This window comes from Hippocampus bargibanti, linkage group LG07, assembly GCF_051943395.1.
Source record: "Hippocampus bargibanti isolate YZ-2025 linkage group LG07, ASM5194339v1, whole genome shotgun sequence".
Classification (NCBI taxonomy): domain Eukaryota; kingdom Metazoa; phylum Chordata; class Actinopteri; order Syngnathiformes; family Syngnathidae; genus Hippocampus; species Hippocampus bargibanti.
In genome coordinates, this window is record NC_142740.1 from 17,427,181 (window position 1) to 17,454,030 (window position 26,850).

General features: G+C 41.4%; 1 protein-coding gene across 1 annotated transcript in view; it reads right to left on the reverse strand.

Annotated features, from left to right (window-relative positions):
* Positions 1–26,850, reverse strand: part of agbl4 (AGBL carboxypeptidase 4) — a 332,043-nt gene that overhangs the window by 35,338 nt on the left and 269,855 nt on the right. The window contains exons 7-9 of the mRNA XM_089000385.1: positions 7,374–7,463; positions 5,923–6,037; positions 4,166–4,277 (exon numbers count right to left, since the gene is read on the reverse strand). Of these exons, the coding sequence (XP_088856511.1) occupies positions 4,166–4,277; positions 5,923–6,037; positions 7,374–7,463 (317 nt within the window). The remainder of the gene's footprint in view (positions 1–4,165; positions 4,278–5,922; positions 6,038–7,373; positions 7,464–26,850) is intronic.

Sequence of the window (26,850 nt, forward strand, 5' to 3'; positions counted from 1 at the left end):
GCTTGGTATCCAAACAAGAAACGTAATATTTCCAATTCCCGAATAAATTTGTGACGGGCAGTGAATTAGTTAATTGAAGGCTGTATTAGTCCCAACGCATTGGCTCATTTGGTCATTTTAATACAAGGAACTCAAGACTTACAATGTCTGACAAGTTCAAATTAAAAATGTACCTGTGCATTTTAATTTTATTGTGATTCCCCCCAAAAAAGAATGAAAAATGTATTTTATGAGTAAATATGAGTAAAAAGTAAATATGAATTAAAAAAAGATAGTAGTGCACTCATAAAGAAAATTATGTTGCTTTCTACTATCTTTGTGAGTGCTTTATTTCCTGCATATGATATGTAGTTGTCCATGTTAAGCGCTTTGTTACAGCTTCAGCTGTTGTTAAAGCGCAATATAAATCAATATGTACAGTAATGTATTGTACTGTATTGTATTTATACATGTAATACTGTTTCTGTTTGTGTCCAGTAGGTATCAAATGATAGTTTTCCCTTATGAGCCTTATGGATGGGTGTAATTTTATAGTTAAATTGTTTTTTCTTGAGTTAGCATTACTATAATTCACTGATTGCATGTACGAATTGAATCCTTAAAGTGGCGAAGCAATGACCTTAATTTGATTAGGGCATATTTTGGAAATGCTTGGTGGAAATTGTTTCAGTGTCTTCAGTTAGCAATCTTAAAAACTCACACGCAAACGGAATATTCTCCTCATGTCATGGATTGTTCTCGTTGGATCATTACTTTAGCAGCTCACAAAAATGTATGATGAATCCGAAATCTATCTGAGAAGACAATTTGGCTTCCAGCAGAGGTAAAACTAAAGAGGTATGATGAAAGGATTGAAGCGAGGGGGATTGGGTCCCCAAAACGGCTTAAGAAAATGTTTGGCAGACACCACAGGACATTTAAACGCACAGAAGAGAGAGCGAAAGAGAGAGAAACAGAGAGAGAGAGAGAGAGAGAGAGAGAGAGAGAGAGAGAGAGAGAGAGAGAGAGGCGGGTGGGGATAAACAAACAGAATCATCACACGGAGGGCTTCAGCTTGACGCATAATGCAAATAGAAGTGTTGAACAAAGAAAAGTGGAGAACCAAGAACAGAATATCTGCAGTATTGGTAGCAAGGTCAGCGTTTGGAGGGATTTCAAGGTACAAAATTCATCACAGCGCCTTGACAGCACCAAATGTATTTGTTTTGAGGAGAGAATTAATTTTCTAATATTAAAAAGGTCAACGCAATGATGACCTATGTGTCATCTTTAACAAATTATCCAAAATGGCACTGTCACATTGTTGGGGAAGCGTCAGGCAGTGATGAATGCTTTTGGTAATCAGCCAATCAAACAGAATTCTTCTTGTGCATTTGATAAATGAGCTAGAAAAGCAATGCTTTACCAAAGAGATGGGTCCATTTGTTTCTCCGGACGCATTTCTATTTTTATTTTTTTCCCCTCCCCTCCTTTTCCCTTTTCTCTTTTACCCCTCTCCATTTCTCTCTTTCAAAACAAAACAACAAGCAAACTGGAGAACAGATTATGTCTCTTTGCATCACTGATTCGTTCAGCCATTTTTTTTTGCCACGGACCAACCCTCAGCCGCAGATGGTAAATGATGGAATTTCATCAAACAGCTTTGCCTTCAGATGGAAGCCGATGAGAGGTATGATTGGGGTGTTTCCAAATAAATACTAGTGGGTTTCACAGGCTTTTATCAACATAACATCATTTAAAGTCGTTTCATTGTGATCATGCAGACTGATGCTTTTGCACGGCAGGTATTAATGGCCAATTTCCATTGATTTGCCATGTATGGGGTCCGAAGTTGTGTCCTCAAAAATGTGATTTTGAGGTTGTCCACAATCACACAATGAAGTAGTTATGTTACATAATTCCCACCTTGACCAAATTCCTGCTGGATTAAAACAGCCTCAACCTCACACATGGTTTTCACTAAGTGCTGTATTTTCTTTAGTCAGAAGCATGCTGGTGACATCCATCCATCCATTTTGTGATCCATTTATCCTCACAAGAGTCACAAGGCATTCCGAGAGCCTATCTTAGCTCTTTTCGGGCTGTAGGCGGGGGACACCCTTAACCGGTTGCCAGCCAATTGCAGGACACACGAACCATCCGCGGTCAAACTAAAACCATGGGACAATTTTGAGCGATCAATCAGCTTGCCACGGTGGTTTTTGGAATGTGGGAGGAAACCGGAGTACCTGGAGAAGACCCACACAGAACATATGTCCTACACATAGGAAGATCAGAGCCGTAATCGAACACACGACATTTGCACTGTGGGGTTGACGTGCTCAACAAAACACTGGATACTGTATCACAGTTGGAAAAAAAATCACACAATGCTACTTGCAGAAAATGTGATGGGATTTATTTATTTTTATTTTTTTACCTTGGCTGACTCAAGAACTAAGTTCTTCAAACACCACCTGTTGCCTTCTGGCAGGAATTGCAGGACCATCCGTTATTTTCTAGCAGTTAAGTGCTTTATTTATTTATTTGGCTCATCATTTGTGGATGCTTCCATGTGGAGAGTGCAGTGATATCCTGGTGAGCTGCACTCTAAGATATGACTATAGGGACACAGAACACTGCAGATCAATCCCCTTGACTGTCTGCTGCTTTTTTTCTTTTGGCCGTCTTGTTTGTGTTGTCATTCTTGGTTGTAGCGTGACAAATTACCTGGGAATTGGACCTCCCTCCCCCCTACATTCCGACACCCACCGATTCCAATAGTCTTTACTTGACAAATAATCAAACTGATTTAGCTGCCAGTGAGTGGGTGGCGGGGGGCATTGTTATCTTGGGTCAACCGCGCTGCCATAACTGTTGCTGATCTCCTGCTAATGGAGCCCCTGGCCCTGGTGGACCCTTGTGCCCGCTGTTTGAGATGAGCATCAGTGGAGGGCAGCGATACGGAGGCCTCCTGGCAGCGCAGCTGGCATTGACACTGGCGCAACGGCGCCCAACAACGAATGAGATTAACCGGCTGCGGCAATACATATAAAAACAGAAAGACTTGAAGAGGCTGCCTTAAACCGAATGTCCAGAATAACGTTGTAAGATTGAAGGTAAGTGTTGGGGAGGGGTCGTGAAGGAGGTGATTAGCCTTAGAAATGAAATGGATGGAAGTGAGGTATCTAAAGTGTGAATTGGAGAGGGGCCAGTTTTAAAAATGGCCGACTAACAATATACAGGTTGATTTAAAAAAAGGCAGAAAACAATTGAGTTTCAATTTGAGTTGCAGATATTCCATTAGTTTTGTTCACCGTATCCGTATCAACCTTGGTGTGTGCACGCGGTTATGTTTCACCAGCCGTCTGTGAATGACAGCAGAGAGTGGACCCCGCTGTCATGACAGAGTTTATTGATCAGAGTGGCAACGCGAGAGGGGGAAAAAGGTTAATCTGCACGATGCCAGCCCCGCACCTCACCCCATCGCTGTCGTGGCCCTCGTCCCGCCCCTGACCGCTGCCTCTCTTACCTGGCTTAGGCGAGTGTACAAAAGGGTAGAGTATTCGCAGGCTATTTACTGACCTTCAGTAATCCCACCAACCTGCTGCTTTGCTTATAATTACCATAAAAATAACAAAGAGGTTAAAAGAAATGGCCTGCATGGTATCCCTTCGACAGCCTTGTTATAATCAGAGAGGGGAGAAAAAAGTAGCAAGAGAAAGCAAATAAACGTGCTTGAGTAAAACGTTCCGAATGGTCAGGAGAGCCAAGCTGTCACTCCAGTGGTGCTGACGAGCCTATTCTGTTCCCCACAGCACACAAGCACAAATGCGATCGGTTGGGGGGGGCGGGGGGGGGGGGCATGCTGAACCAAGCAGGGAGACAGCGTACAGTCCTTGGCTCATCAGGCTAAGCTATGTACACGATGGAATGTACGCGGGCATGGACCCACTCCAAGGTCAAATTGAAACACTTTTCGGCTCCAGCTGTGGGAAATTGCAAAGACCGCATTTACTTCTTCACACTGGTGATTACAATTAGGTGCAGGACTATTATCAGTGATTCCCAAGAGTGGCAATTGCAGACATGTTCTGAGTGGATACCTCAAATTAAAAAAATATTGACTGTGCATGTTCTTTTATTTTCTGACTGTGTGTGCATTTGTGTGTGTGCGTGTACTCACCGGGTCTTGGCTAATCTGCACAATGAGTTGTTTGACAGCATAAAGTGTGGGGTGTGCCCAAGGAGAGGGATCTTGCCAGTGGCGATTGAGATCAAAGCCCATCAGTGAAGATCTTGGGGGGGGTTAAAGTAAATAAGTCAGTATTTATTTATTTATTTCGTTTTTGCTCAATGTATGTAGCAGCACAGAGGGTCTGTCCTCCGAGACAAGTTTCTCTTAACCCTCATATTATGTTAAGGGATCAATTTTACCCGTTTCCATTTTTGTGTTGACTAAAGCACTGGATATCATTTTCCTTTCTTCAAAACAGTTCTAAAATATGCCAATGGGATGGAAAATATGTTGTCTCTCTTTTCAAGTATGTTTATAACATCTCAGAAACAGTTGATGTCACCTATTTATTATTTGACTGTTTTGTGTGGATTTTTACATATGGGTAAAAATGACCCACAACATAATCAACGTGCTTTTTTTCCCCCCAACATGAGGGTTCAGGGAGACCAAATTAAAGTGAAAAATCAATTAAATTCCAATTTTCCAAATATATTAATTTTTTTTGTTTTTAAGTTTGACCACCCAAAGCTTGCATAACACAGTTTATATAATGTGTTGTAATTTACAGCACAAAAGAGAAACACTGGTTGCTGAACTGAACCTTTTAATATTGTTTTGTTATTGTTAAAAAAATCTGATGTGCTTAGAGGAAAAAAAAACTGAGCACAAATCGGTGCAAAAAATACCATGCGCCTCTGATTCAGTTTTTTTCGCAAGCTGTGTTTCACTAAAGTCTGGGATATAACGTCCTAAGCGTTTGTAACAGCTCACAATGATGGAATATATTTATAGATGCTCTTTGAGCTGCCCTTGTTTGTTGTCATCTTGTATCTCCTCTGTATCGCTGACATTTACGGAAGCTGTTAGCCACACGGGAGTTACTGATACTGCACAGCCAAATGAGTCGAGCAGCCGGCCGTGAACAAAATACTCATTCCAGGTTAACTGCCATTGATTCTTTTGCTCTGCATCCATCCATCGCCATCTACTCCACGCTACGGATCCGCATAGTGGCGTTGGGAGGGTCGACAGCGTGTTTGTGAGTGTCCGCAATGTGTGATTGGTGAGGTGCGGCCAATCACTCATCGTCATCGTCTGTCAATATGCTTATCACCGTGTCTCTTTTAGAAGTGAGCTCACAAGGGTGGAAAAAAAGAAAAATAGAAGTACTCTGGCCCTCACCAATCAAGGCCAATGACGGCGTGTCACTGCAGCATCCAAATGTTTTTGGAAGCAGCTTGGGCGTCCGACCACTAGATGTCACTCACCAACGCAGACGGAGAACATTTTGACGCCTATCTCGGCATGCATTAATATTCCTGCGGCTGAGCACATTAAGTAAAAGGCAATTATGAAGAAGGGAAAGAGGAGCGAATAGACGGCAGAAGGATGCCTACAGAGCTGCAGCAATATGTGTTAAAAAGACAAAGAGGAGGAGACGGCGGATGGGCAAAGAGAATAGCCCCACGGCCACATACGATTTGAACAAATGCACTGCTGTGAGTTCTATAAATTCATTAGGCTCCCTGAAGGTGGAGTTAGGAGGATATTAGCTCAAGTCATGGGAAATACAATGGTGGAATATGGGAGCTGTATTTAATTTACAGTCAGATTGAAATTGGGGATTCATATGTTTGTTGTTTTTTTTTGTTTTGTTGCTGTTTTGTCGTCGTGACGTTGTGTACGAGCGGGCGTGTGGGTACCTGTAGTTGCCCAGATACACTCCATCGGGATTCAGCATGGGGACGATTTTGAAGATCACGTAATCTCTGAGGAGCTGAGCTACAGGGTGCTGGCTCACCAGGAAGTCAATCAAACCTATTAGACACACACGCAAACACACACTCACACATTGAAATTGACTTCAATTGAAAGCTAAAAACAGGCCCAGTTAATGAAGTTTTTAAGAAACAAAAGAAGAATGAAGGACATCAAAGGGACACTGTCAAAATTCACCAGCAATGGGAGGCTAAATCGCTACAAACGGCACGGATCAGATGGTGAAGAAAACACAACTGTATGGCAGAGTAACAAGTCAAGAGTAAAACCTGCCCCATCACCTGAGTCGGATCACAACAGCTGGGAGGAAAAGTCATAAAAAAAAAAAAAAAAAAGAAAGAAATCCGGCAGAAATTGTCTTTCAAGGAGAGAATTTCCCAAAGGTGCAAAATGTTTCCAGCTCTTTTATTAGTTGCGAGCACAGCAAGCTCAAGAGCCAAAACAACTCCACTTGGCCATGAGGGGCTCGCATTATATCCACCAATAACGTATACCAACATACGTATATAGTGAGCCCTTTACTTTCTGAAAGTGTGACTTACAGTATGAAAGATCAGTGTCTGTCCGTCCGTCTGTCCGTCCGTCCGTCCATCCATTCAGCCATCCCAAACACCCACCAAGCCATCCATCCACCCACACAACGGTCTGTCCATCCATCCCCCCATCCCCCCATCCATCCATCCATCCATCCATCCATCCATCCATCCATCCATCCATCCATCCATCCATTAGTTCATCCTAAACCACCCACCAACCCATCCATCCATCCTAAACCACCCAACAACCCATACACCCATCCATTAATCAATCCATCCCAAACGACCCACCAACCTGTTCATCCATCCATCCATCCATCCATCCATCCATCCATCCATCCATCCATCCATCCATCCATCCATCCATCCATCCATCCATCCATCCATTAAAAGGCCATTTATTTCCAACAAATATTTAGAATGATTAGAATTATATCGCTGAAACTATGTGGTGGGGGTGGGCCGTTTTTTGGTTAGCAACCATTTTTAAATCGGATCTACACCATCCATTTGTGGTCTATGAACTTACATTCACCACCTTAATGATAAAAAAGAGGCATTTACTTAAGTGGATGACATCCAGAGTGATTCAGACACACACAGGTAAGGGCCACTTTGTTGATGTATTCGCATTTTGTTCCTCTTCAGTGCAGCATTAATACTTCTTTGTGGTCATATCGTTACACTGTGATGCCAAAGAAACAATATTTACAATACAATTTACTGCCGCACATTTCTTACTTGCACATTTGAGTGATGAAATTCTTGGCTTTGTCAAACACCCGGGAGACCAGTGCCACAGCATTTCAATCACTCCTCGAATGAGAGCAGGAGCTTACCTTGACAGACAAACGAGGCAGGAGACTCTCCAGGGTGAACGCGAGCTGTGAGGAACACCAGCTTCTTCTCTCTTCTTCCACTCAGCTGGTCTACGACAGAGAAAGAGAGAAAAGAACACGCATGTTAGTCAACTTCATCTCGAAACCTTGGCAGTCAACATAGCTATGAAAATTCTATAATAGAATTCGACTCAGAGGCACGTGGCGTCGCAGTGTGCAAGATCTGTGTCAAACTCACCCAGTTTGTCTTTTCTGTAGTGGGAAAACAAGAACAAAACAAACTAACCCTAACCCTAACTGCCAACAAGCTTCTTCTAAAACAAGGAAATATTGGATGCCTTTTTATTGAATTATAGACCCATCTCAAGATTGAGACATTCAAGAATCTCCTAATCTCTTCAGGAGGATTTCAAAATGGAACTTGCGATGGAAGGGGTTTACTGGATCAATCATAAACATATGACTCAGGTAAACATGTTATATTTTTTTGTCACCAAATATTTAAAATAAGTCTCGGATACAGCACGGACAAATGGCATTTATGATTCCTTGAAGCTAGGTCAAATTTAGGTTGGTTGAATTTTACAAGTTTGTTGGAATAATATTTTTACCTAAATAGTTATTTGTGATATAATCAATATGGACAATGTTTTTTTTTATCCATGCAGTGTTGATTTTTACCATAGCAATGATGGATGCGGAAAAAAATCTGTATTTAAATTTTGCATGGGCTACAATAACATTTTGGCTGTATTGGGATTTTCTATGTTTGCTTCAGTTAATGTACAGTAAATGTATTCTTTCACACGCTCCATTCTTATCAGGGTGAATAGAAAGAAACATGCACATTTGAACGACCAGGAATTATCCTCTGGCTTTTTTTGGTAACTTCATGATAAAAACCATATGATGTAATGATTAGTGGGTCGGACATTTGATTTTTTTTCAAAGTATGTGAATTTTTTTTTTTAATTTTCCAAGTACTGTACTTCATTGAGTGCCAGAGTGATGATTTTTTTTTGAAGAAAACAAAGCACAAAAATAAATAGTCGGATTGCACCCTTGTGTTGCTATTTTCTCGCCAGTAATTCTCCTCTAATCTCATGCTAATTGATGCCAGTAGTTGTGGGCCTCATTGCTATACACAAACTTAATATCATATTGATTTTCCCGCCTCTTTCTGCTGAGTGGAGAAAATGCTAATTAGCCAAAGGCTAAGCACTTGTCCTTCCTCTTAATTGCAATTTAACATCAGAGCAGTGAGAGTGTGTGTGTGTCTCTGTGTGTATGTCTGAGCAAGGTTGTAAATACCCCCCCCCCCCCAAAACCAAACGTTGCCCCATTTAATGTAAGTAGTTTCTTTCAGATTTTATTGGACTTTTCCCCCACTCTTTGCCCTTCACAGAGACAAATGGCTTTGCCATTCAGGAGCAGCCATGGATTGGGGTAGGCTCTTTTGCCATAAAATGTGAGCGCCCGCAGCTCCGAGCAGTGGTTGGGAACTGGGCATTTATGAAATTCCATCGCATTGAAATTTTATACGCGGGCCTCGACCTGAACTCACCAAACAAACGTCTGATGCAGGAACACCAGTGGGAATGTGCTGTTGCAAAAATCATTGTTATCCATCATAAAACGGAGAACTAGACATTTTAGTTTGCCATTTAGTGTGTGTGTGTGTGTGTGTGTGTGTGTGTGTGTGTGTGTGTGTGTGTGTGTGTGTGTGTGTGTGTGTGTGTGTGAGAGTGAGGAGTTAGGGGTAGGGGTGGGGCAAACAGCCATTTAGACATATCCAACCATTTCCCCCAATTGACTGTAGAAGCATGATGACATCCATAGATGTCATTTAGCGCAGTGGTTTGAAACGGTGGAGGTACCGAACCCAACAGGTTGATTTGCACATTGACCATACGCAAATTGGAGCAGAGCAGCTAAGTAGCCGTGGAAGGAAGACCAATAAAAATATCACGTCAATTTCTCACAAGAAATAAACACAAAAGAAAAAAAAATGGACCTAAGATGACCTCCCTCTTCATGCTGAATAGTGCCCTTGCTAATTCATTAACACAATATGTATCTTGCAACAAGCAAGTGGAAATTAATTACAATAGATACACTGCGTGTTGTTTAGTGCGCGCGTGTATGTGTGTGCGTGCTTGCGCATCACACCAACTCATCTCATTGTGTCTTTGTGCTTGTCTCTGTGCAGTGCTCCGTCTGCGGCTCTGCACCGACCAAGCATTGCACAAAAAAAAATAAGTTTTAGGGACCAGTAGGTGGCCCTCAAGAACAGTCGACAGGGGTTGCAAATATGGTTACAATTTTCATCAATATACAGATAAGCCCAAAATGACCAAAACACAAGCCAAAATGTTGAAAAACTCAATTTTAAATGAAAATTATACATAATAATTGAGATATATGTTTTTTTTAATTTGGCACATTTTTATGCACATTCATTTTTCAATACACTGCACTCAAATGTATAGTTGATCGATGAAAAGGTTTCTTCAGCCGTCATCTGTACTTCTTTGAAGGTGTCGGACGTTTTGCTTCTTATCCAAGAAACTTCGTCAGCAAACTTCTTGGATAAGACGCGAAACGTCCGACACCTTCAAAGAAGTACAGATGACGGCTGAAGAAACCTTTTCATCGGTGGACCACTCCTGTACGACTGAGAGCTTACACAGACAAAATGTATAGTTGGTTAGAATCTTAAAAATGTGAAAATTTTTCAAAATATCTCAATCACTCAATCAACAAAATCCTTTTAGTCGAGGGTGTGAATAATTTCGTAAACTGTGGACACTAATAAATGGTGCTTCTTGTCACTTTTTTTTTGAATAATTTGCTTTAAGTAATTTTTTCAATGATGACATTTTAAAAAAATAGCAATGTTCATCTGCGGTGCATACAAATTTAAATCCTAGGTTGTATAAGATGCAAATGCGCAAAGTTTGAACTGTGAGCATTAACATCTGACACACATTTTCCCTTGACAAACGACAGTCATGATACATTGATGGTAGTTGCAGAATAATTTCCAGTTGATTAATGGATTAGTTAAAGAAGTTTGTCAGTGGTGGTGTAAATTAATTCTTTCCCCTGCCGTGCGCGCCGTGGAACTGATGAAATTGCACAAGTGCTTTGTTATGATGAACGGAGACCATTTGTTTGAGTCGACACAAGTCGTGTTCAGACACCAGCAAAAATACGGCAACTGCGCACATTTAACATGATTTTGAACCATTTTCACACCGTGCTCCCTGAATTGTATATAACTATAAAAAAGAGAATAAAGGTTGAAAAATTGAAAAGGGAACGTAAAGGTTGACGGAAGGGCAGGAAAGCTGTGACAATGACTGAGTGAGCAAAAGAAACCGAAAAGAAACCGAAATTGTGCCCATTCAGCATTATTTTCACCTGCCATTGTCCCATGCAACACTTCTCTGGAACATTACTGCTCTATCTTGAGCGGCAAGGAAAAAAAAAATGAAAGCATGTCAAAGTACGATCAGCTCTGATAAATATGCAAATTGGTGCAGAGCAGCAAAGTGGACGTGGGGAAAAAAACAACTACATAACTGTAACAGATAGTGAAGGTCACTTCTGAATATACTGGTCAGCTCTTCGCGTACAGCCTCATTGCATACAACTTTTGGGTTCTCATTCAGGAATTGGGTGTGACGTGATGGAATTAAAACTGAGCTTTTTGTCATCACTATTGTCAGGCGGTTAACCTGCCGAGACATGTATGCAGAAATGGCAATTTGGCATCGATTTCAGCGTACGGACGGGCACAATAAATTTAAAGTGTCAAATATTCAGGATTTCAAGAGCGAAAACTATTTCATGATAGAATGCTCGTACATATTCATGAGAACTAATTCTGTAATTGTGTTAGACCTGCCGGGAATTATTTCAAAATGGTTTTGTCGGTGTTCCATCACCGTTCACCTGTTTACTGTGGTTGGGCTGTGATTGGTCGTTAAAGGAGCCCTGAAGCACAGTGATGTCATTTTCAGGACAGTCAAACCTCAGTTTTTGAATGTCAGTTCTCGTCCAATTCGGTTTTTAACCATTTTTTTTTCTCAACCAAACTGAGCGCACTTGAATGCGCCAGTCGACTACCCTCCACTTCATTATACGTCACTTTTCTATACTTCACTTCCTTATGCGTCACCTCGTGTCGTGATTCCTTATGGTGAACGACACATTTGTATTGTTGAATCAAGTTTTTTTTTTTTAACGAAGAAGCAGACATGTTTGGCTGATATCGCCGCAAATTGGATGTAATTCTCGTGTAGTGTTCCATCGTGAGCAGGCGATCTCTGGATGAGATCTATGCAAATCGCACTTATCATCATGTAGCGTTACATTGGGAGCAGACATTTTAAAAGCAGCCGTGTTTGTTGAGACGCTTCATCATGTAGCGTCCATTATCATCAGACGAGTTTGTATTGATCAATAAAGATTTTTGAAAAAAAGAAGACGTGGTGAGAACTTTGTAATATCGGACCGATGTTTTTGAATCGGGCGGCCCGGTAGTCGAGTGGTTCGCACACCGCCTTTACAGTGCAGAGGTCGCCGGTTCGTCCCGGTCCGGCCTCCCTTTGTGGAGTTTGCATGTTCTCCCTGGGCCCGCGTGGGTTTTTTCCGTGGGAAACGTGGTGAATAAAAGAGGAAAATGGTATGGACTAGGAGTCCAAGATGGCGCTCGAGTTGGCAGCCGTCAGCAAGTGCTCTGATGAGCCTTGCTTTTTTTGTTGTTTTTGTCTTGTTTTTGTGTTTTCTTTGTCACCTTGTGTTGTTGTGCGCCGTGTGGAACGGATACAGATTGTTTTTCAGCATTTTTGACCACGACATTCATCAAGGAGGAGACTGTGCTGAGCGGTTGCGCCTTTTCGGCAGCATGGATATGCCAGTACTGTTTTGAATGGGAGGAATGTTGGTGCCATTCGACTGTCATCGCTGGACACCAAAGGGGCCATTGTGCTTTTTTGCGCCTGTAATGGGCAGCATCTTCACAGCCCCGCTTTGTTCAGTGGAAGGTCGGTGCTGTTGGACAGTCTGCGACTGAATGGATACATGGCTTGAGGAGCCCGCGATAAGAAGGAAGGAGCGTCAGCGCAGAGCGCCGATGCATATATGGAACTGTCGCGGGATGGAATTGAAGCAGATTTATGTGGGACAGGAGATGTGAGACAATCTCTTTTCGTCAATGGATGCTACAGCTGCGTGTTTGCTTTCAACATTTAGCTTGTAGTCGACGTGCACATTCCACCATGATGTCCCTGATCCACCGGTGAAGAGACGCTTTGATCCTCTCCTCTTTCATCTGGAACTGCTTTATGTAACAAAGAGGGTACAGAAAGTGCTTAAGAATGAATGTCTCTCTGTGTCTTTGTGTTGTCATGTTATTTGTTATTTAGTTTTTTTTGTTCTTTTGACTTCAAGACGGCGCCGCGAGAGTGGCTGCCTTTCCAGCAGCTCCTGTGTTTTGCTTTTCTACTTTCATTTCTTTCATAACTTTGCTGCTGTGAAATATAAATTTGTCAACTGCGAGACTAATAAAGGCAAATCCAATCCAAATCCAATCCAAAACTATAGAATTAAGAATTTAATCTTGAAATATGATTCTGGTGTGCATGTGTCTTTGCTCGTTAAGGAGTTTAGGAAGCTGAAATAAACCATCAGCAGCATCCTAAAAAAGAAACACAATAAAAAGTCAGTGACATGGTTAACAGAGCTGAAAATATCTGAAGTGGAAAAATGTTTGCTTTTTTCCATCAATGAGAAGCAGTTGTCAGGGCAGTGTGAGCCAAGCTATGATTTGCATCAAAGCAAATGCAGAAAGATTTGGGAAAAATGACCCTAGCATTGATCCTGAAGTGTATGATTTTAAAGCAAGTCGAGGATGATTTGAAAAGTTTCTGTGCCCTGTGATTGGCTAGCAACTGCTCCAGTATGTCCCCCGTCTACTGCCCAAAGACAGCTGGGATAGGTGCCAAGAGGCCCCGTGACAGATTGAGATGTTTTTATGTTCCAATGTTAATGTTGATGTTAAAATTGGTGAAAATAAAATATATTAGTTTTTTTCATAGTATTTTACAAATAACCTGCTGTTTTATTAGGTATGTGTACAGTTTACGCGGTAAAATAGTTAAAAAGCTTTTAAAAAGACATTTTTTAGAATTGGAATGAATGACACATTTTTACATTGATTAAGTGCTGATTCGGGTTTCGAACAAATTGGTTTCAAACAGGTTTTCAGAATGGTTTATGGTTAAAAACCGAGGTATCACTGTAATAACAAAATAGCCGCTCTCCCTGAGATGGATTAAAAATGGCTGGATCTTGCTGCTTAACTCATATTTCATAAACACAATATTAATCAGAATACCCTGTTTTGAATAATGGAGCTGTAGACAAAATATTTAATTATAATTTTTTTTTACTTGACTTCCCCTGGGTAGATGGAATATATTCTATTAGGTCCTTGTAGGGCATTACTTTATTTTTGTCAGTCCACAAGGAGAAAAGAAAAAAATCCTTACTGGTGCTTTAAAAACGAGTTTAGCAATCTGAGGCTTGAAGGACACAAAAATGTGACAGTAAAATGCAAACAAGACTACGGCAAACGCGATGGAGGCGGCAACCATTTCAGTCTAGGGAATGGTTTGAGGAGTGAAACTGTGCCTTGGAGAATGTGGATGCAATAAAAACACAATGCCACACTGGCCACAACTTTATGCCACATTATACTGCATGTCACAAAGCAAGGCCTCCACGTCTCTGCCTCGCCATTTTCTCGGCTCCATCACTTTTACGTTGCTATAAATTAGCTTCAGTTTAGAGTGATTTGCAACAAGACATGCATTCCCCCTTCGCGGCTGCTTAGTATGTCATATTGACGATGGGCGTCAGCTCTGTAAATTTTCTCCACCGCTGAATTTCTACAGAGCCTTGAAATGACACGAGATTCAGTTTGCTGCTCAGTTGAGCGATCCTGGACAAGCCTCATGACAGCTAAACACCTCCTCCTGAGCTCCCTCCTGCCAATGGACAACATTACCACAAGAATATATATAGCCACTGAGAAATTAGAATAAAGGCTCAAAAATGAACATAACATTGTACTATCTTGTTCAACAGACAGTAGCTAGGGCAGACATCGGCAACCCGCGGCTCCGGAGCCGCATGTGGCTCTTTCACCCCCCTGATGCGGCTCCCGGCGGCTTTACAAAATAAATAATGAGTATTAAATTTAATGTATATTATTTTAGTCCGTTCGTTTTTAAAATATAATTCTAAATTTGAAGATTATGGTGATTATAAATAATACAAAATAAAACTTTTTCTTTTTTTTTCCTCGCTCATAATATACATCACAACCGTCGACAGTGGACATATATCCGGTCACAACCGCCAAATTGCGCACGATTTCTTGAATTTTTCGACCCCCAGGTAGGCCAACTATGGATAAATCTAAGAAAAGAAAAGTGTCTGAAGAAAACAGAACGTTTCATGATACGTGGGCAGATTCGTTCGCCTTCACTGCTGACGAGACGGGTTTACCGGTATGCTTAATATGTAATGAGAAGTTAGAAAACAACAAAAAGTCAAATGTCGCAAGACATTTCCAGAACAAACACACAGCCTTTCTTTGCTAAAAAATATCCGGATGGAGATGAGAGAAAAGAGCCGTTTCGGAACTGTACGGAAGGCTGATCAGAGCAAAAATCATTTTATGAAGTGGATGAAATCTACAAATTCAGCTACATATGCTAGTTTTGTGGCCGCTCAGGAAATAGTCAGGCACGGGAAGCCGTTCACAGAAAGTATGCTTTTGGAGTCCTGTCAATCTTCGGATCCACATACATATGTGCGCAGGTCTTTTCCAACATGAACTACATTAAAAACAGACATCGCTCACGCCTGACAGACGACAGTTTACAGTCCTGTGTGAAGATGAAGGTAACGTCATACAGCCCTGACGTGCAGAGGTTGTGCGCTGAGATGCAGGAGCAGAAATCACATTAACCAGGTGATAAATATTGTATTTGCCATTTTGCAAATATTCTTTTTTTTTTCAAATAGACATTGAGTATTATATTTGAAAGTAATCTTCAACCCAACGTCTTTTTTCGGAGTTTAAAATGTTTTTGTTGCGTGCAGAAATGTAATTACGCTTCTCTGTAGCAGTTCATTGATTCATAAATGCAACACACTATAGTTTTGTTTATGCATATATAAAGGTAAAAAACGATGATGAAAAGATGCAGTGTTGTCTTCATTTTAAATGTCAAAATGATTTTATGGCTCCCAGTGTTTTTTTTCTGTGGGAAATGGGTCCAAATGGCTATTTGAGTCGTAAAGTTTGCCGACCCCTGAGCTAGGGCTATGCTGTTCTATGACCAGAAACGGTTGTTAGTTTTGTGTTCGTTCATGCATTTTCAACACTGCTTGTTTTGTTTTGGGTCACAATTTGGCTGTTGACATAGCCATAGCCAATATTAATAATCAACATTCTCACTTTATATGCCTGTCAATGGACGAATTCAAGTGGTCAATAAAGCTAGCATGCGTGTTGCTGGAACCAGAGAAGCAGCTAAAACAAGCATATGCACAATTTGTAGGCCGGGACTGAGTTTCAAAACTCCAACCGCAGAACTTTTTAGATAGATGTGTTTGCCACTAGCTCACTGCTATTAGTCAAAGTCCACTAGACTACCTTAATAGATCTTAGGAGAGCCATTTTGTAATGGTGAGCATCACCAGGAAATGATCAAAAGCAGAGCGGCGTTGAGGTCATACTATGACCATGACAGACATACAGCATACCACAAAGTAGGAAGTTCCAAAGAGGATGGGAATACTGCGGAAAGTATGAGAATTAAAGGAAACCGTCAGATGTGCGAAGGTTTTTGCATCCGAGAAAGAACCCTCGAAAAGACGGCATGTAAATACAAGTGATGGCGGGCCTCTTAAGTGGAGATGAAGAGGCTGTGATCTGAAAAGCTCGGAGTGATATTCCGGATCAATTTGCTGCAATCAAGCCCCCTTATGGTTGCTCACTCTGAAACGGAGAGATTTGCGCGCTTCAAGGACGCCTGCAATGACAACGGAGGTCACAGACGACGGGCGGGTGTGAAGGAAAATGCGGTGATGTCGGCAGAGGAGCATTCGAGTGGCAGGGGGATGCTGTGCTGAAAGGTTTCAGAATTATGCAAATCATGAAAGGTGGACGTATGGTTATAGCTCAAATGTCATTTAATATATGAAATAAAGTTGAGACTTGAGATTTAATGGCATTGTCTGACATTGACTGACATTGTTACAGAGGTGGAAAGCAAACTAAGGACAGCAGATACAACACACCCCTGTTTAAACGGAAGGTTTCGTCATGTGAATAAAAATCACACAAATACATTATGAATATGACCTATAAGCTGCACCGCAGAATTGGAAAGGGGGAAGTATAGATAGAGTGAAATAATGTGGGTCCAAGTACTGTATGTTATTACTCTCCTAGCTGGGGGTGTGGCTTTATTCGGAAGTAACTAATTACATTTAAATATGACTCAACACACACCTGCCGCCATTTCAAGTGTCTCTGATTAATTCCATATCAAGTACAAGCTCTAGTTGCCGTTTGTTGACATATTTCCAGTCACATTTTACAGCAGACGTCATGGTCCACAGAGAGCTTCCAAACCAGCAAAGGATCACATTGTTCAAAGGTATCCGTCGGGAGAAGGGTACAAAAGAATTTCCAAGGATTTAAATGTATCATGGAACACACGGAAGAGAACACATGGCACAGAACTGACATTATACAAAAAAGTGAATGTCCCTTGAAAAAAAATCATGAAAAGAGCAGAGGAAACCAGTGAGGAAGAATGCTAATATGCTAATAGCTATTTAGCACGTGTGACAAATATCTCCCATCTTTTTAAAATGACTCCGATATTGGATGAAGATGGAAAGACACAAGCTTTATAACGTTATCTTCCATATATTAAACCAAAAACGTGAAACATTCCAAACACAGAAAAGGGAACACTTGCTATAATAATAATAATAATAATAATAATAATAATAATAATAATAATAATAATAATAATAATAATACATTTAATTTCTGAGCGCCTTTCAAAACTCTCCAGGACACTTTACAGTCACAGGATGTTTTTTGTGCGGGTGAGCAGCGGCAGCCATTCGCGACAGCTTTCACTCTACCCCGGAGTAACGCAGCTGAAAAGTTATGTAAGGAAGAGGGAAGGAAAGAAAGAATTACAAAAATAAAACACAAGAGGTCGTCATAGTGGAATGTGCAGGTCTACTACAAGCTACATGTTGAAAGCAAACATTATTATAACTATTGTATGGTGAAATCATCATTTAAGCAGTGACGGACCGTCAAGGCCTGCTAAGCCTTCTCTGTTGGTCTAAAAAATATCCAAATCACGGACTGATGTTAATTATATTTTGTCCATGAATTATTATTGAATAATTCTAAATTGTCATTCAGCTTCCTTTCATTACTTTTCCCCTGTTGCGCTGCTTCGAGATGTGTGTTTATGTATTTAAGCATTTTACCAATCACATTTCAGCCATACTCTATTATCGGGGTCAGAAATCTACCTGTACGCCTTCACAATCAGTTCTGCGGGCCCTGTCACATCAAATGTGTTGATCAAACTGTTGTTCTAACCAATCCGATTTTGAGTTGGCAACAAAAAAAGGGGTACCAATGCCTTCTTGAAGGTGTTGTTCAACATCAGAGTTTTCGCAAACTATGATTGGCTAGCCAATCATAGTTTGCTAAAACTGCTCTGATCACAAGCCGCTCGTGGCAAGAGCATACTGTGTTGGCAGTGAGCTGCATAAGCAAATATATTATGTTGATTTATGAACAGTTTTGTCAACCGACAATGGCTGAAGGACGAGAACAAATGGATATGGTTGGAAATTTACCGTTAATGCCACTTTCAAGACTAACTTTTCAAGAAAAAATGGGCATCATTAACAAAGGTTGGGAATTTTTTCCTGGCTAATGGTACCCTCTGGTGGACTTGTAGTAAATCACAGCACACTTTTTTTCAGTCAGGATTGATTCAGACCTTGCACTACTGAAGGCCGAGCGATGAAATTCACGGCCCGCCACTCCATTTAAGACACGTTTAGTGCAAACAAAATACTGCTCATCACCAAAAGAACACCACATCTGTCTGTGGCAATTGGCTACTGTAAAAACACTTGTTTCATTGAACAGGAGAGTGACTGCAATGAAAAAAGGGAATTTCACAAAGCAGACACTATGAAGTGGAAAGCAAAGCAACGCAAGCCAACAACAAACACTATTTATCGTTATCTATGTAAACCCAGATTTTTCGATTGCGCATGTATTGGATCTCATTAAATTCTCATTAGATGCTGTTTTATCGTGTCAGCCCATTGCTTAATTGCACAAATCAGATCCATTTATCAAACAATAAGGACTGGGATAACTCAGGAAAATTTGAGATAATATATGCACTTGACCACTGTTGTTAGTCTCTTCTTCAAAGACCTCCTGTGGTGTGTTCAAGAGGTCTAATGCCGAGAGCCAATTTTGGCAGACGCGCAGGGCCACACATGCGATATAGTGAAAGAGAGTCAAAGTCGGCGCCTTGTCAAGTATCAAAAACAATGAGACCCTTTTTCTTTTTTGCCAGACGCCTTGCACAAAGGCAGCAGAGGCTGCCGGCGGTTTCAAGGCTGCGGTCGCAGGCCTTTCCTGTAACCACATCTCTTCTCATGGCTTCAGAAAGAGATGACGGGAGGAGGGAAACATAAAAAGGAGGGATGGCTAGTCTGTGCGCCACATGATAGAGAATCACAAGCAGCCAGTAATAGGCTTTTTTGAAGAATGAGCCACTGAACTTTAAGGGCCGTCTTGCTTGGAAGGAGTTACAAATAGGAAGAAAGCCGAGGGAGAAATAATTTCCCAGGGATGTTCCCCGACTGTGTCGCCCTATCGCTGTACCACAGCAAGACCGTGTTTGTGAACACTGTTGGCTCAGCTACGTGCAAACTTTAGCAAGCTAGGCTAACCGTTTAACTGCATTAAATGGAAATTCACAACAGCAAGCTGTTGTAAATGTACATAGTACAATGTACATAGTTTTTCAAGTATCCAAGCAAACCAGACTAACAGTATTCATGTTACATGAAGCTTCACAACACAAAAATAATTTGAGAGAGAGTGAAAGAGAGAGAAAGATGTACCACGGGATCATCACCGAAGTGCCCAAACTCAAGGAGTCCTGTCAGTGGCTAGAGAGGGCTAGCAAAGGACAGCACAGAGGCTCTCATCCTGGCTGTGCTTAGGAGCAGGCCATGAGCACCAAAACCATTGAGGCCCAGATATATCACATCAGACAAGACAAGAAGTAGGTTGTGCAAAATGGCACTTGAGACGATCCGACACAATAACAGCAGGGTTTCAGGGAAAGCCTACATGGAACGCCATAAACATGTGGCTGGCATAGTCTACCGAACCATCTGTGCAGAGTATGAACTGGAAACCCCAAGGTCAAAATGGGAAACACCTCCAAAGGTGGGAGAGAATGACAGAGCAAAGATCCTGTTGGACTCCCGAATACAGACTGGCAAGATGGTAATGGCGAATCAACCAGATATCGTGGTCATAGATAAAGGGCAGAGGAAATTCAGTGTAGTGGATGCAGAGGTCCCGAGTGATGGAAACATTGGAAAGAAGGAACATGAGAGACTAGAGAGGTGACAGTAGTGCCCTTGGTGGTTGGAACACTCGGGGCAGTGACCCCCAAACTAGAAAAGTGGTTGATGACTGACATGTTATATTTTATGGAGTATTGCAGATGTATATAATTTATTATTGAAGCAGTTTAGCTTTACCTGTCCGATTTTAGCTCCTCAGTAATGACACGTTTCAGTGGCAATAGTGTTTTTGTAGCTTGAACATAGATAATCGGGACCACTTTCAAGGTAGAGAATCCGGAACTAAATGCATCAGCCGAAGCGAGCGGTTCGACGGACAGACTGAGAGGAGCGAAGCAGACTCCTTTATTTCTGTCCTATAAGTAATTTCAAAGGCACAATGCAACCAAGTGGAGATAAACAAGCATAGCCGGCTTTAATAACTGCGGTCACGCCTCCCGGCCATGTCTATTAGGATGCTGGCTTCTGTTTCCAGTATATGTGCTGTTTTTTACGCCTCACAATTCACACAAGAACTCACTGTCAGCCGGGGGACTTTGCCTGTCGTTGTGTGTTTGTTTGTGTTTCCGCGTGCAGGGAGGTCACATGCACGGCTACGGGGTGTCAGCGTGGCGGCAGTGACAATGACATTCCACAGTTTAGTAACAGGCCATTACCTTGTTAATATCAGCCTAATGGGCGTTCTGCTACCTTAAGCCCACAGCCGTGTTTGTGCCATTAGCAGCCACTTAGCGTTCAAGTCCACTGGCCACTAAGACACAACAAATAAAGTAACACCAGCCATATAAGAAAGCAGGTATATTTTAGCTTGAACATGAAGAATGAAAGTAAACGGTAATGAAACAGAAAAGTCAACATTCATTCAATCGTGATTCTAAGGTTATTGTTTTTCTTGTGACTGGATTACATCTCATATTTGAGATAAAACGTAGGTTTGCTCGGATAAAGGAAAAGTGAGTTTTATATTTTAACCAAACAGATTATGTGCAATGATGTGGAACTGGATTCGCGGCATCACAACATAGCTGCCCATTCTGAGTTAGAATTCTTAACTCAAGTTGAATTAACAGATCGTTAAACATCACTAACCCAATTTAATTAAACTCAGCGCATAAAGGTGATTCGACTACCTCGGGTTTCCAATCCTCTCGTCTCACTTCACGTAAACTTGAAAGGATTTAAATGCGGCATAACACCGGTAGTTAATGCAACTCGCTGATGAAGATGACATCAAACATCTGCGATAACATCAAAGCTGACTGCCACAAATGAAACGACTATTGGAATAGCTGAACAAAAGTCAAGGTTGGGGCGAATCTTTTATGCAGCAAAAATAAAAATACAAATATAACCAAGGAGAACAGATGCTGGAAGGAGGAGCGAATGGGGGATTTTCCAGGAGACAATCTTACTCGATCTAAACATCGAATTTATATGTTGCTGGCTCACTGGAGAGGAGTCACATTGTAATACAATACAATACAATACAATACAATACAATACAATACAATACATATTGTACATTATTGCACATGAAATCAAACTTGTCCAAATCAAAGTACTGTAAATGTGGGCTGAAACGATAATTGAGCCTCTAACTCCTACAGCACGCACGAGAGCTGGACTCCGATCGCATGGTCGCCATGACAACGAAGGGGCAGAAGAATTTGGATGGAAGGAATGGACTGTATCTGTGTGAGACGATACGATGTTTGAAGTGGCAGGCCTTTTCCAATGGCTTTGATCGTTGAAATGTTTGTAGTGGGGGCAAACCTGCAGAACAAGCAGGACTTCACAGAGATGACTGATGCCCCCAACCCCTGCCACACACGTGGGTTGAACCAGAAACAAAGAAAAGACATAAAAAGTATCAGTCAGTTGATATTTCTCTACATCTGTTACTGTCGAGGGACAAAAAAATAAAAACAAAAATAAAAAGGCTCAATACAGTAGTGTTATTATCCCCTCGATGCGTGTGTCTGTAAGTGTGCAGAAACACATGACCACCACACACCATCCATCCAGTTTCTCTTTATTCAACCTTGTCTTGATTTGATTTGTGAGTGAGCTAACTTTAGGTCAATTGCAAGGAAAATATAGTTGAAAACCAGCAACGAAAAAGATAATTCATGCTCACATTCAAAGCACTGGCAAATTCAGTCTTGAATAAAGCCAAAACCATGCAAGATGGATGGACACGTTTAGTTGGGGAATTTAATGGGTTGAATGGATGTATGGATAGATAGATCTGAAATGATTTAGTTGGTCGTTATCACAAGGTGGCTGTGCAATATGGAGCTGAAACAACAGATGTGAGCCCCGACGGAGGCAAAATGATGATAAGATTAAGCAATTTTTAGCAAGGAAATTAGTTTAAAACCACAAAGCAATAAACTGCAGTCTGTTTGTAAAACAGCGGGAGATGATCTTCATTCTGTTTGCGTTGCAAACAAAGTTGCAGTGAAACTCCTAAAAGAGACATATGGTCGTTTTAAACCCCGACACAGAAAAGGAAGATGCATCAACATCGACCGAGACTGCCACAAAACAAAAAAAGCATTTGTATTCATATGCTTCTTTATTGGAAGAGATGGGCGAGGTCAGGCGGTGGGGATGCGTAGCCGCCCCGATGAGACCCCCTTAGCCGGGAGGGCTCAGAGGAAGCAGATTAGAAAAGGGCGATGCAATATTAATTGTGCGGCGCGGCATGCGTGCCAGGGAGCAGGGGGCTGTCGGTGGTTTCTCTCCCTGAGGGACGGCTGTCACTCGCTCAGAGAGACGGGCCGAGATGAGTCGCTGACCTTGTCTGTCAGCTTGGTGGAGGAGAGGAGGGCTCGCCGAGGAGGCACCCAGTCCTGCTGACACTCGGATCAACGCACTGCCAGTCTACTGCGAACCAGCTGGGACACATTTCACACACAAACTGACCCGAGCAATCCAACCCATGTCCATAGCTGCACAGTGTGAACCCGAAACTGCCAATTCTATGGACCAAGACTCTATAGACACTACATCGGGTGCATTGTCACTATTGAGCCTCCACTCTTAACATTTGAGCGTCAAAGGTAATCCATATTGGGAGTAAAATGCCATGTCAAAAATCTATTCTTGTGTTATTCATGCCCAGTGCATTGAGTTGAAATTTTTGACTCAGCCTGTTGGGTCATGATTCTGATCAGATTATAACCATGCAGTATAAAGGACCACAACTATTCAAGGGGGATAGAACCAATGCTGAAAATAATAAATTCCACTTCAGTACCAGTGATGTGAAAATGAGGCATCATGAAGCAATGAGGCTTTCCACCCAAATGGTTCACTTTTTGGCCAATACATTTGGCCAATACATTTGGCCCATTTACTCTACTGCGCCATCATGTGGATAATAAATGTTATGACAGAGAGAGAGTGATTAAAATCCTGCCATGGATTAGATGGGGTCAAAATGTATGGAAGAGGATAAGGGCCAATGAAGAAAATCAAACAAAGATGGCTGGATTCTCACTTTTATCTCAGAATTCAGACTTTAAAGTTAGAATCCTCACTTTAAAGTCAAAATGTGGAGATTAAAGTCAGGATTCTGAGAATAATCATAATAATAACAATAATAATAATAATAATAATACAGTAAAGTCTCGTTATATCGATATTCAAGGGAGTCCGAAAAAATATCGATATAACCGGGACTATCGATATATCCGACCCTGTTTGCATGTAATTTTCTCCGTGCGTGCATAGAAATAGTATCGATATAACCGGGACTATCGATATATCCGATATCGATATAACGAGACTTTACTGTAATAATAACAATAATCTTGAAAAAATAGTTTTACTTTACTTTTACTGCTTTACTTTTGACATTGACACACAAACAAGGAACAACACACACTTCATTTGTTTTTGTTGAGGGGAAGGTGTTCAGTTCTTTCGAACATAATTTACACTTCACCTTTTAAAATATCAGCAAGTTGAAGACATTAATACGAGGGATACAACGTGTTGTCACAGTTGTTTAGATTATACATTCACACTGGTTATTGTAATTTGTAGCATTTTAGCTCAAAATGATCCTACACAGGGGATGTTCTATTCTTTTTCGTTGTGAACGGTGCGTCCAATGCAGAACAAATCCGATTGAAGATGCGAGTTGGGTGCGCCAGTGACAGCCGTCAGCTCACTGTCGTCTCGGCGAACTATTTTATTTCAAATCTTCGAGTGGGTGATGATGTAAAAATCCCGTTTTGCGAGGCATTGGGCTTAGACACGTGCGTTCTGAGGCCTTGGTCATGGCCACAAGCGAAATCGACTCACACCTCGAACTGCGCTTCGCAAATTGTTTTAATTGTTTACTCGGAACACACCTCTAAGCCTTGGCACAATCGGGCACATCACTATTCAGTAATATACAAAAGTCTAAGGAAAATGACAAGCATTTTCTGCTGGGTTAAAGAGAAAAACATCCACTCCCGAAACAAATTACTCAAAATCCACAGTATTCTAAATAGGGTTACGTCTGAGCTGTAACCTATTTGAGTGAAAGGTGAGGTGGTCACGCAGATGGTCAAATGGCATATATCAAATATACTCACAACTAGTCACACATTTACAGTTGTCAATGTAACTTTCACATTTTGGGAATGTGGAAGGATGACAAGGTAAAGCCCAAGTCCATGAAAAAAGTCCACAAAGGCACAATAAAAACACACACAAACTCCAACAGCATAGAATTGTAAGGCAGATCCGTTAACTATTTGTCACCATATGACAAACAAACAACACATCACAAAGAACATATCATTTGCAAAAATATGATGTTTATTATTTTCTCCCTTTCAAGCAGAGGAATGCTCCCAAAGTGCAATTTGGGGATGAATCAACAGGAGCATATGGGCAGAAAACACATGTCAACTCGGGACACTCAAACACTCCACACAAGTCAGCTTCAATTAACCCTCTTCCATCTGTTTTTCCTTACTCCACCTCCCTTTTTTCAGTGTTGCACACAACTAGGTCACAGCAGATCATAAATCCATTCGAAACTATCTGCTTTTTGAAGAATAATTTTATTTTTAATTCCACACAAACCAACCCCTTGTCAGAGAAGATCTAGCACCTTAAATTATCAATACTTTGCACGTCAATAATTTAGATGAAGTAAGGCGGTTGGCCAGAGTCGTCAAATTCCCTGACATCACTTGAACAAGCCAAGTCAAGAGTGCCGTACAACACAGGAAAATCAAAGCAGTCAAATATTTATCGCGAAACAATATGTCATCCAGCCAGAAATACACCACTTGGGTGTAAAGTCACCGGCAGTTTACAGTGGGGTTACGGGGTCTGAGGGAGGGGGGATGGGGGTCCTGTTATCAGCAACATTGTGACAGCAGAGCTATTATTTTGACCGTCACCTATGAAGTTGCGCGTCAACCCGGTTGGCCCAGCGGTCCCTGCTGTCCAAACCACTTTCTGGTGTGAACACACAGACGGTGTACATATGAAAACATTTTTTCCCCCGGCCCCCATGTCTTTTATTATCCCCCCCTGACACTTTTTGTGAGGTCTCGTCTTCTGTTTGAGGCCAACTTCTACACTAGCTGCCCACAGGTGCATGCTCCCGGCAGCCTGTCAGCTTCAGTCAACTTAACACACGCTTACACATGCAGTACACAAACACAAGTTGTCAGGGGGTCTACAACGACACTTTAGTGCCCACAACTGTGAGAGGAAGCAAAGGTACTCCCACACAAGTTTCATGATGCTGTAAAAAGTATAATTATGCAATAAGTCTAATTAAACTGTACTGAACTCATTCACTGCCAGATGATGTGCAAAATGTGTCCACTCCAGTGCCAAGCTTTCACTGAAATTGCAGGACGCACAGAATATTGAGTTTTAGGACCACATAAACATTCAATGCAGCGTAAGAAACCTTAGACACCAGAAAAAGTTAATTCCTAAGTTATATGGGTCTGGTGTTATTTGAGCCTGAAATGGGAGCGGCTGGACAAAAGGCAAATGCTGCCTACTTGTGGGAGGGAAAAACATTGCCAGAGGTCTGACCAGCGCTTTATCGGCATCCTCCCCACAGGAAAAACCAAAACCCGAATAAATTCCGGAATAGCGCATCACATCAAACTTTTCAATAATTTTTTTTTAAGAACAACCAACACCATTTTTTGTTTCCTAACTGACATCAGAAAAACGTTTTATATCATCTAAAATCTAAAAAGGCTGTTATTTTTAGACAAATGCAAAACACTAATAAAAATGACAAAGTGTGCTAAATCTGCAAAAAATTGAGCTGCAAATTGGGCATTTTCAGAAAGTCCCGCCCCAAGTTCGTGACGTCACGCCAAGACGTCTTGCCTTGCTCGAGAATCAAAACAATTGCTTCAGATTCGGATAATATTCTTTCTTGTTACACATCCTGTTATGAATATGATTCAAATAGTTCTGAAGAGGAAAGCATAAATGTTTGCAATCGATTAAAGAATTTCTTCCGGGTCATTTTGAGGCATCAGGACTGATGTGTAGCGTCCCAGAAAATGCAGAAGATGGCGCCAGAGTCCGTTGGAAATGGGCTGATTTTTCTCCTGTGAATTTGTGTCAGCGAATATGAAATAGTTGTCTTGGTGCAACACACAACGATTCACCATTACGTTATTTTTGTGTTTTCCTACTAATTTCACCATCAACACGGACCAACACGAAGTTTTCAGTCCAAACA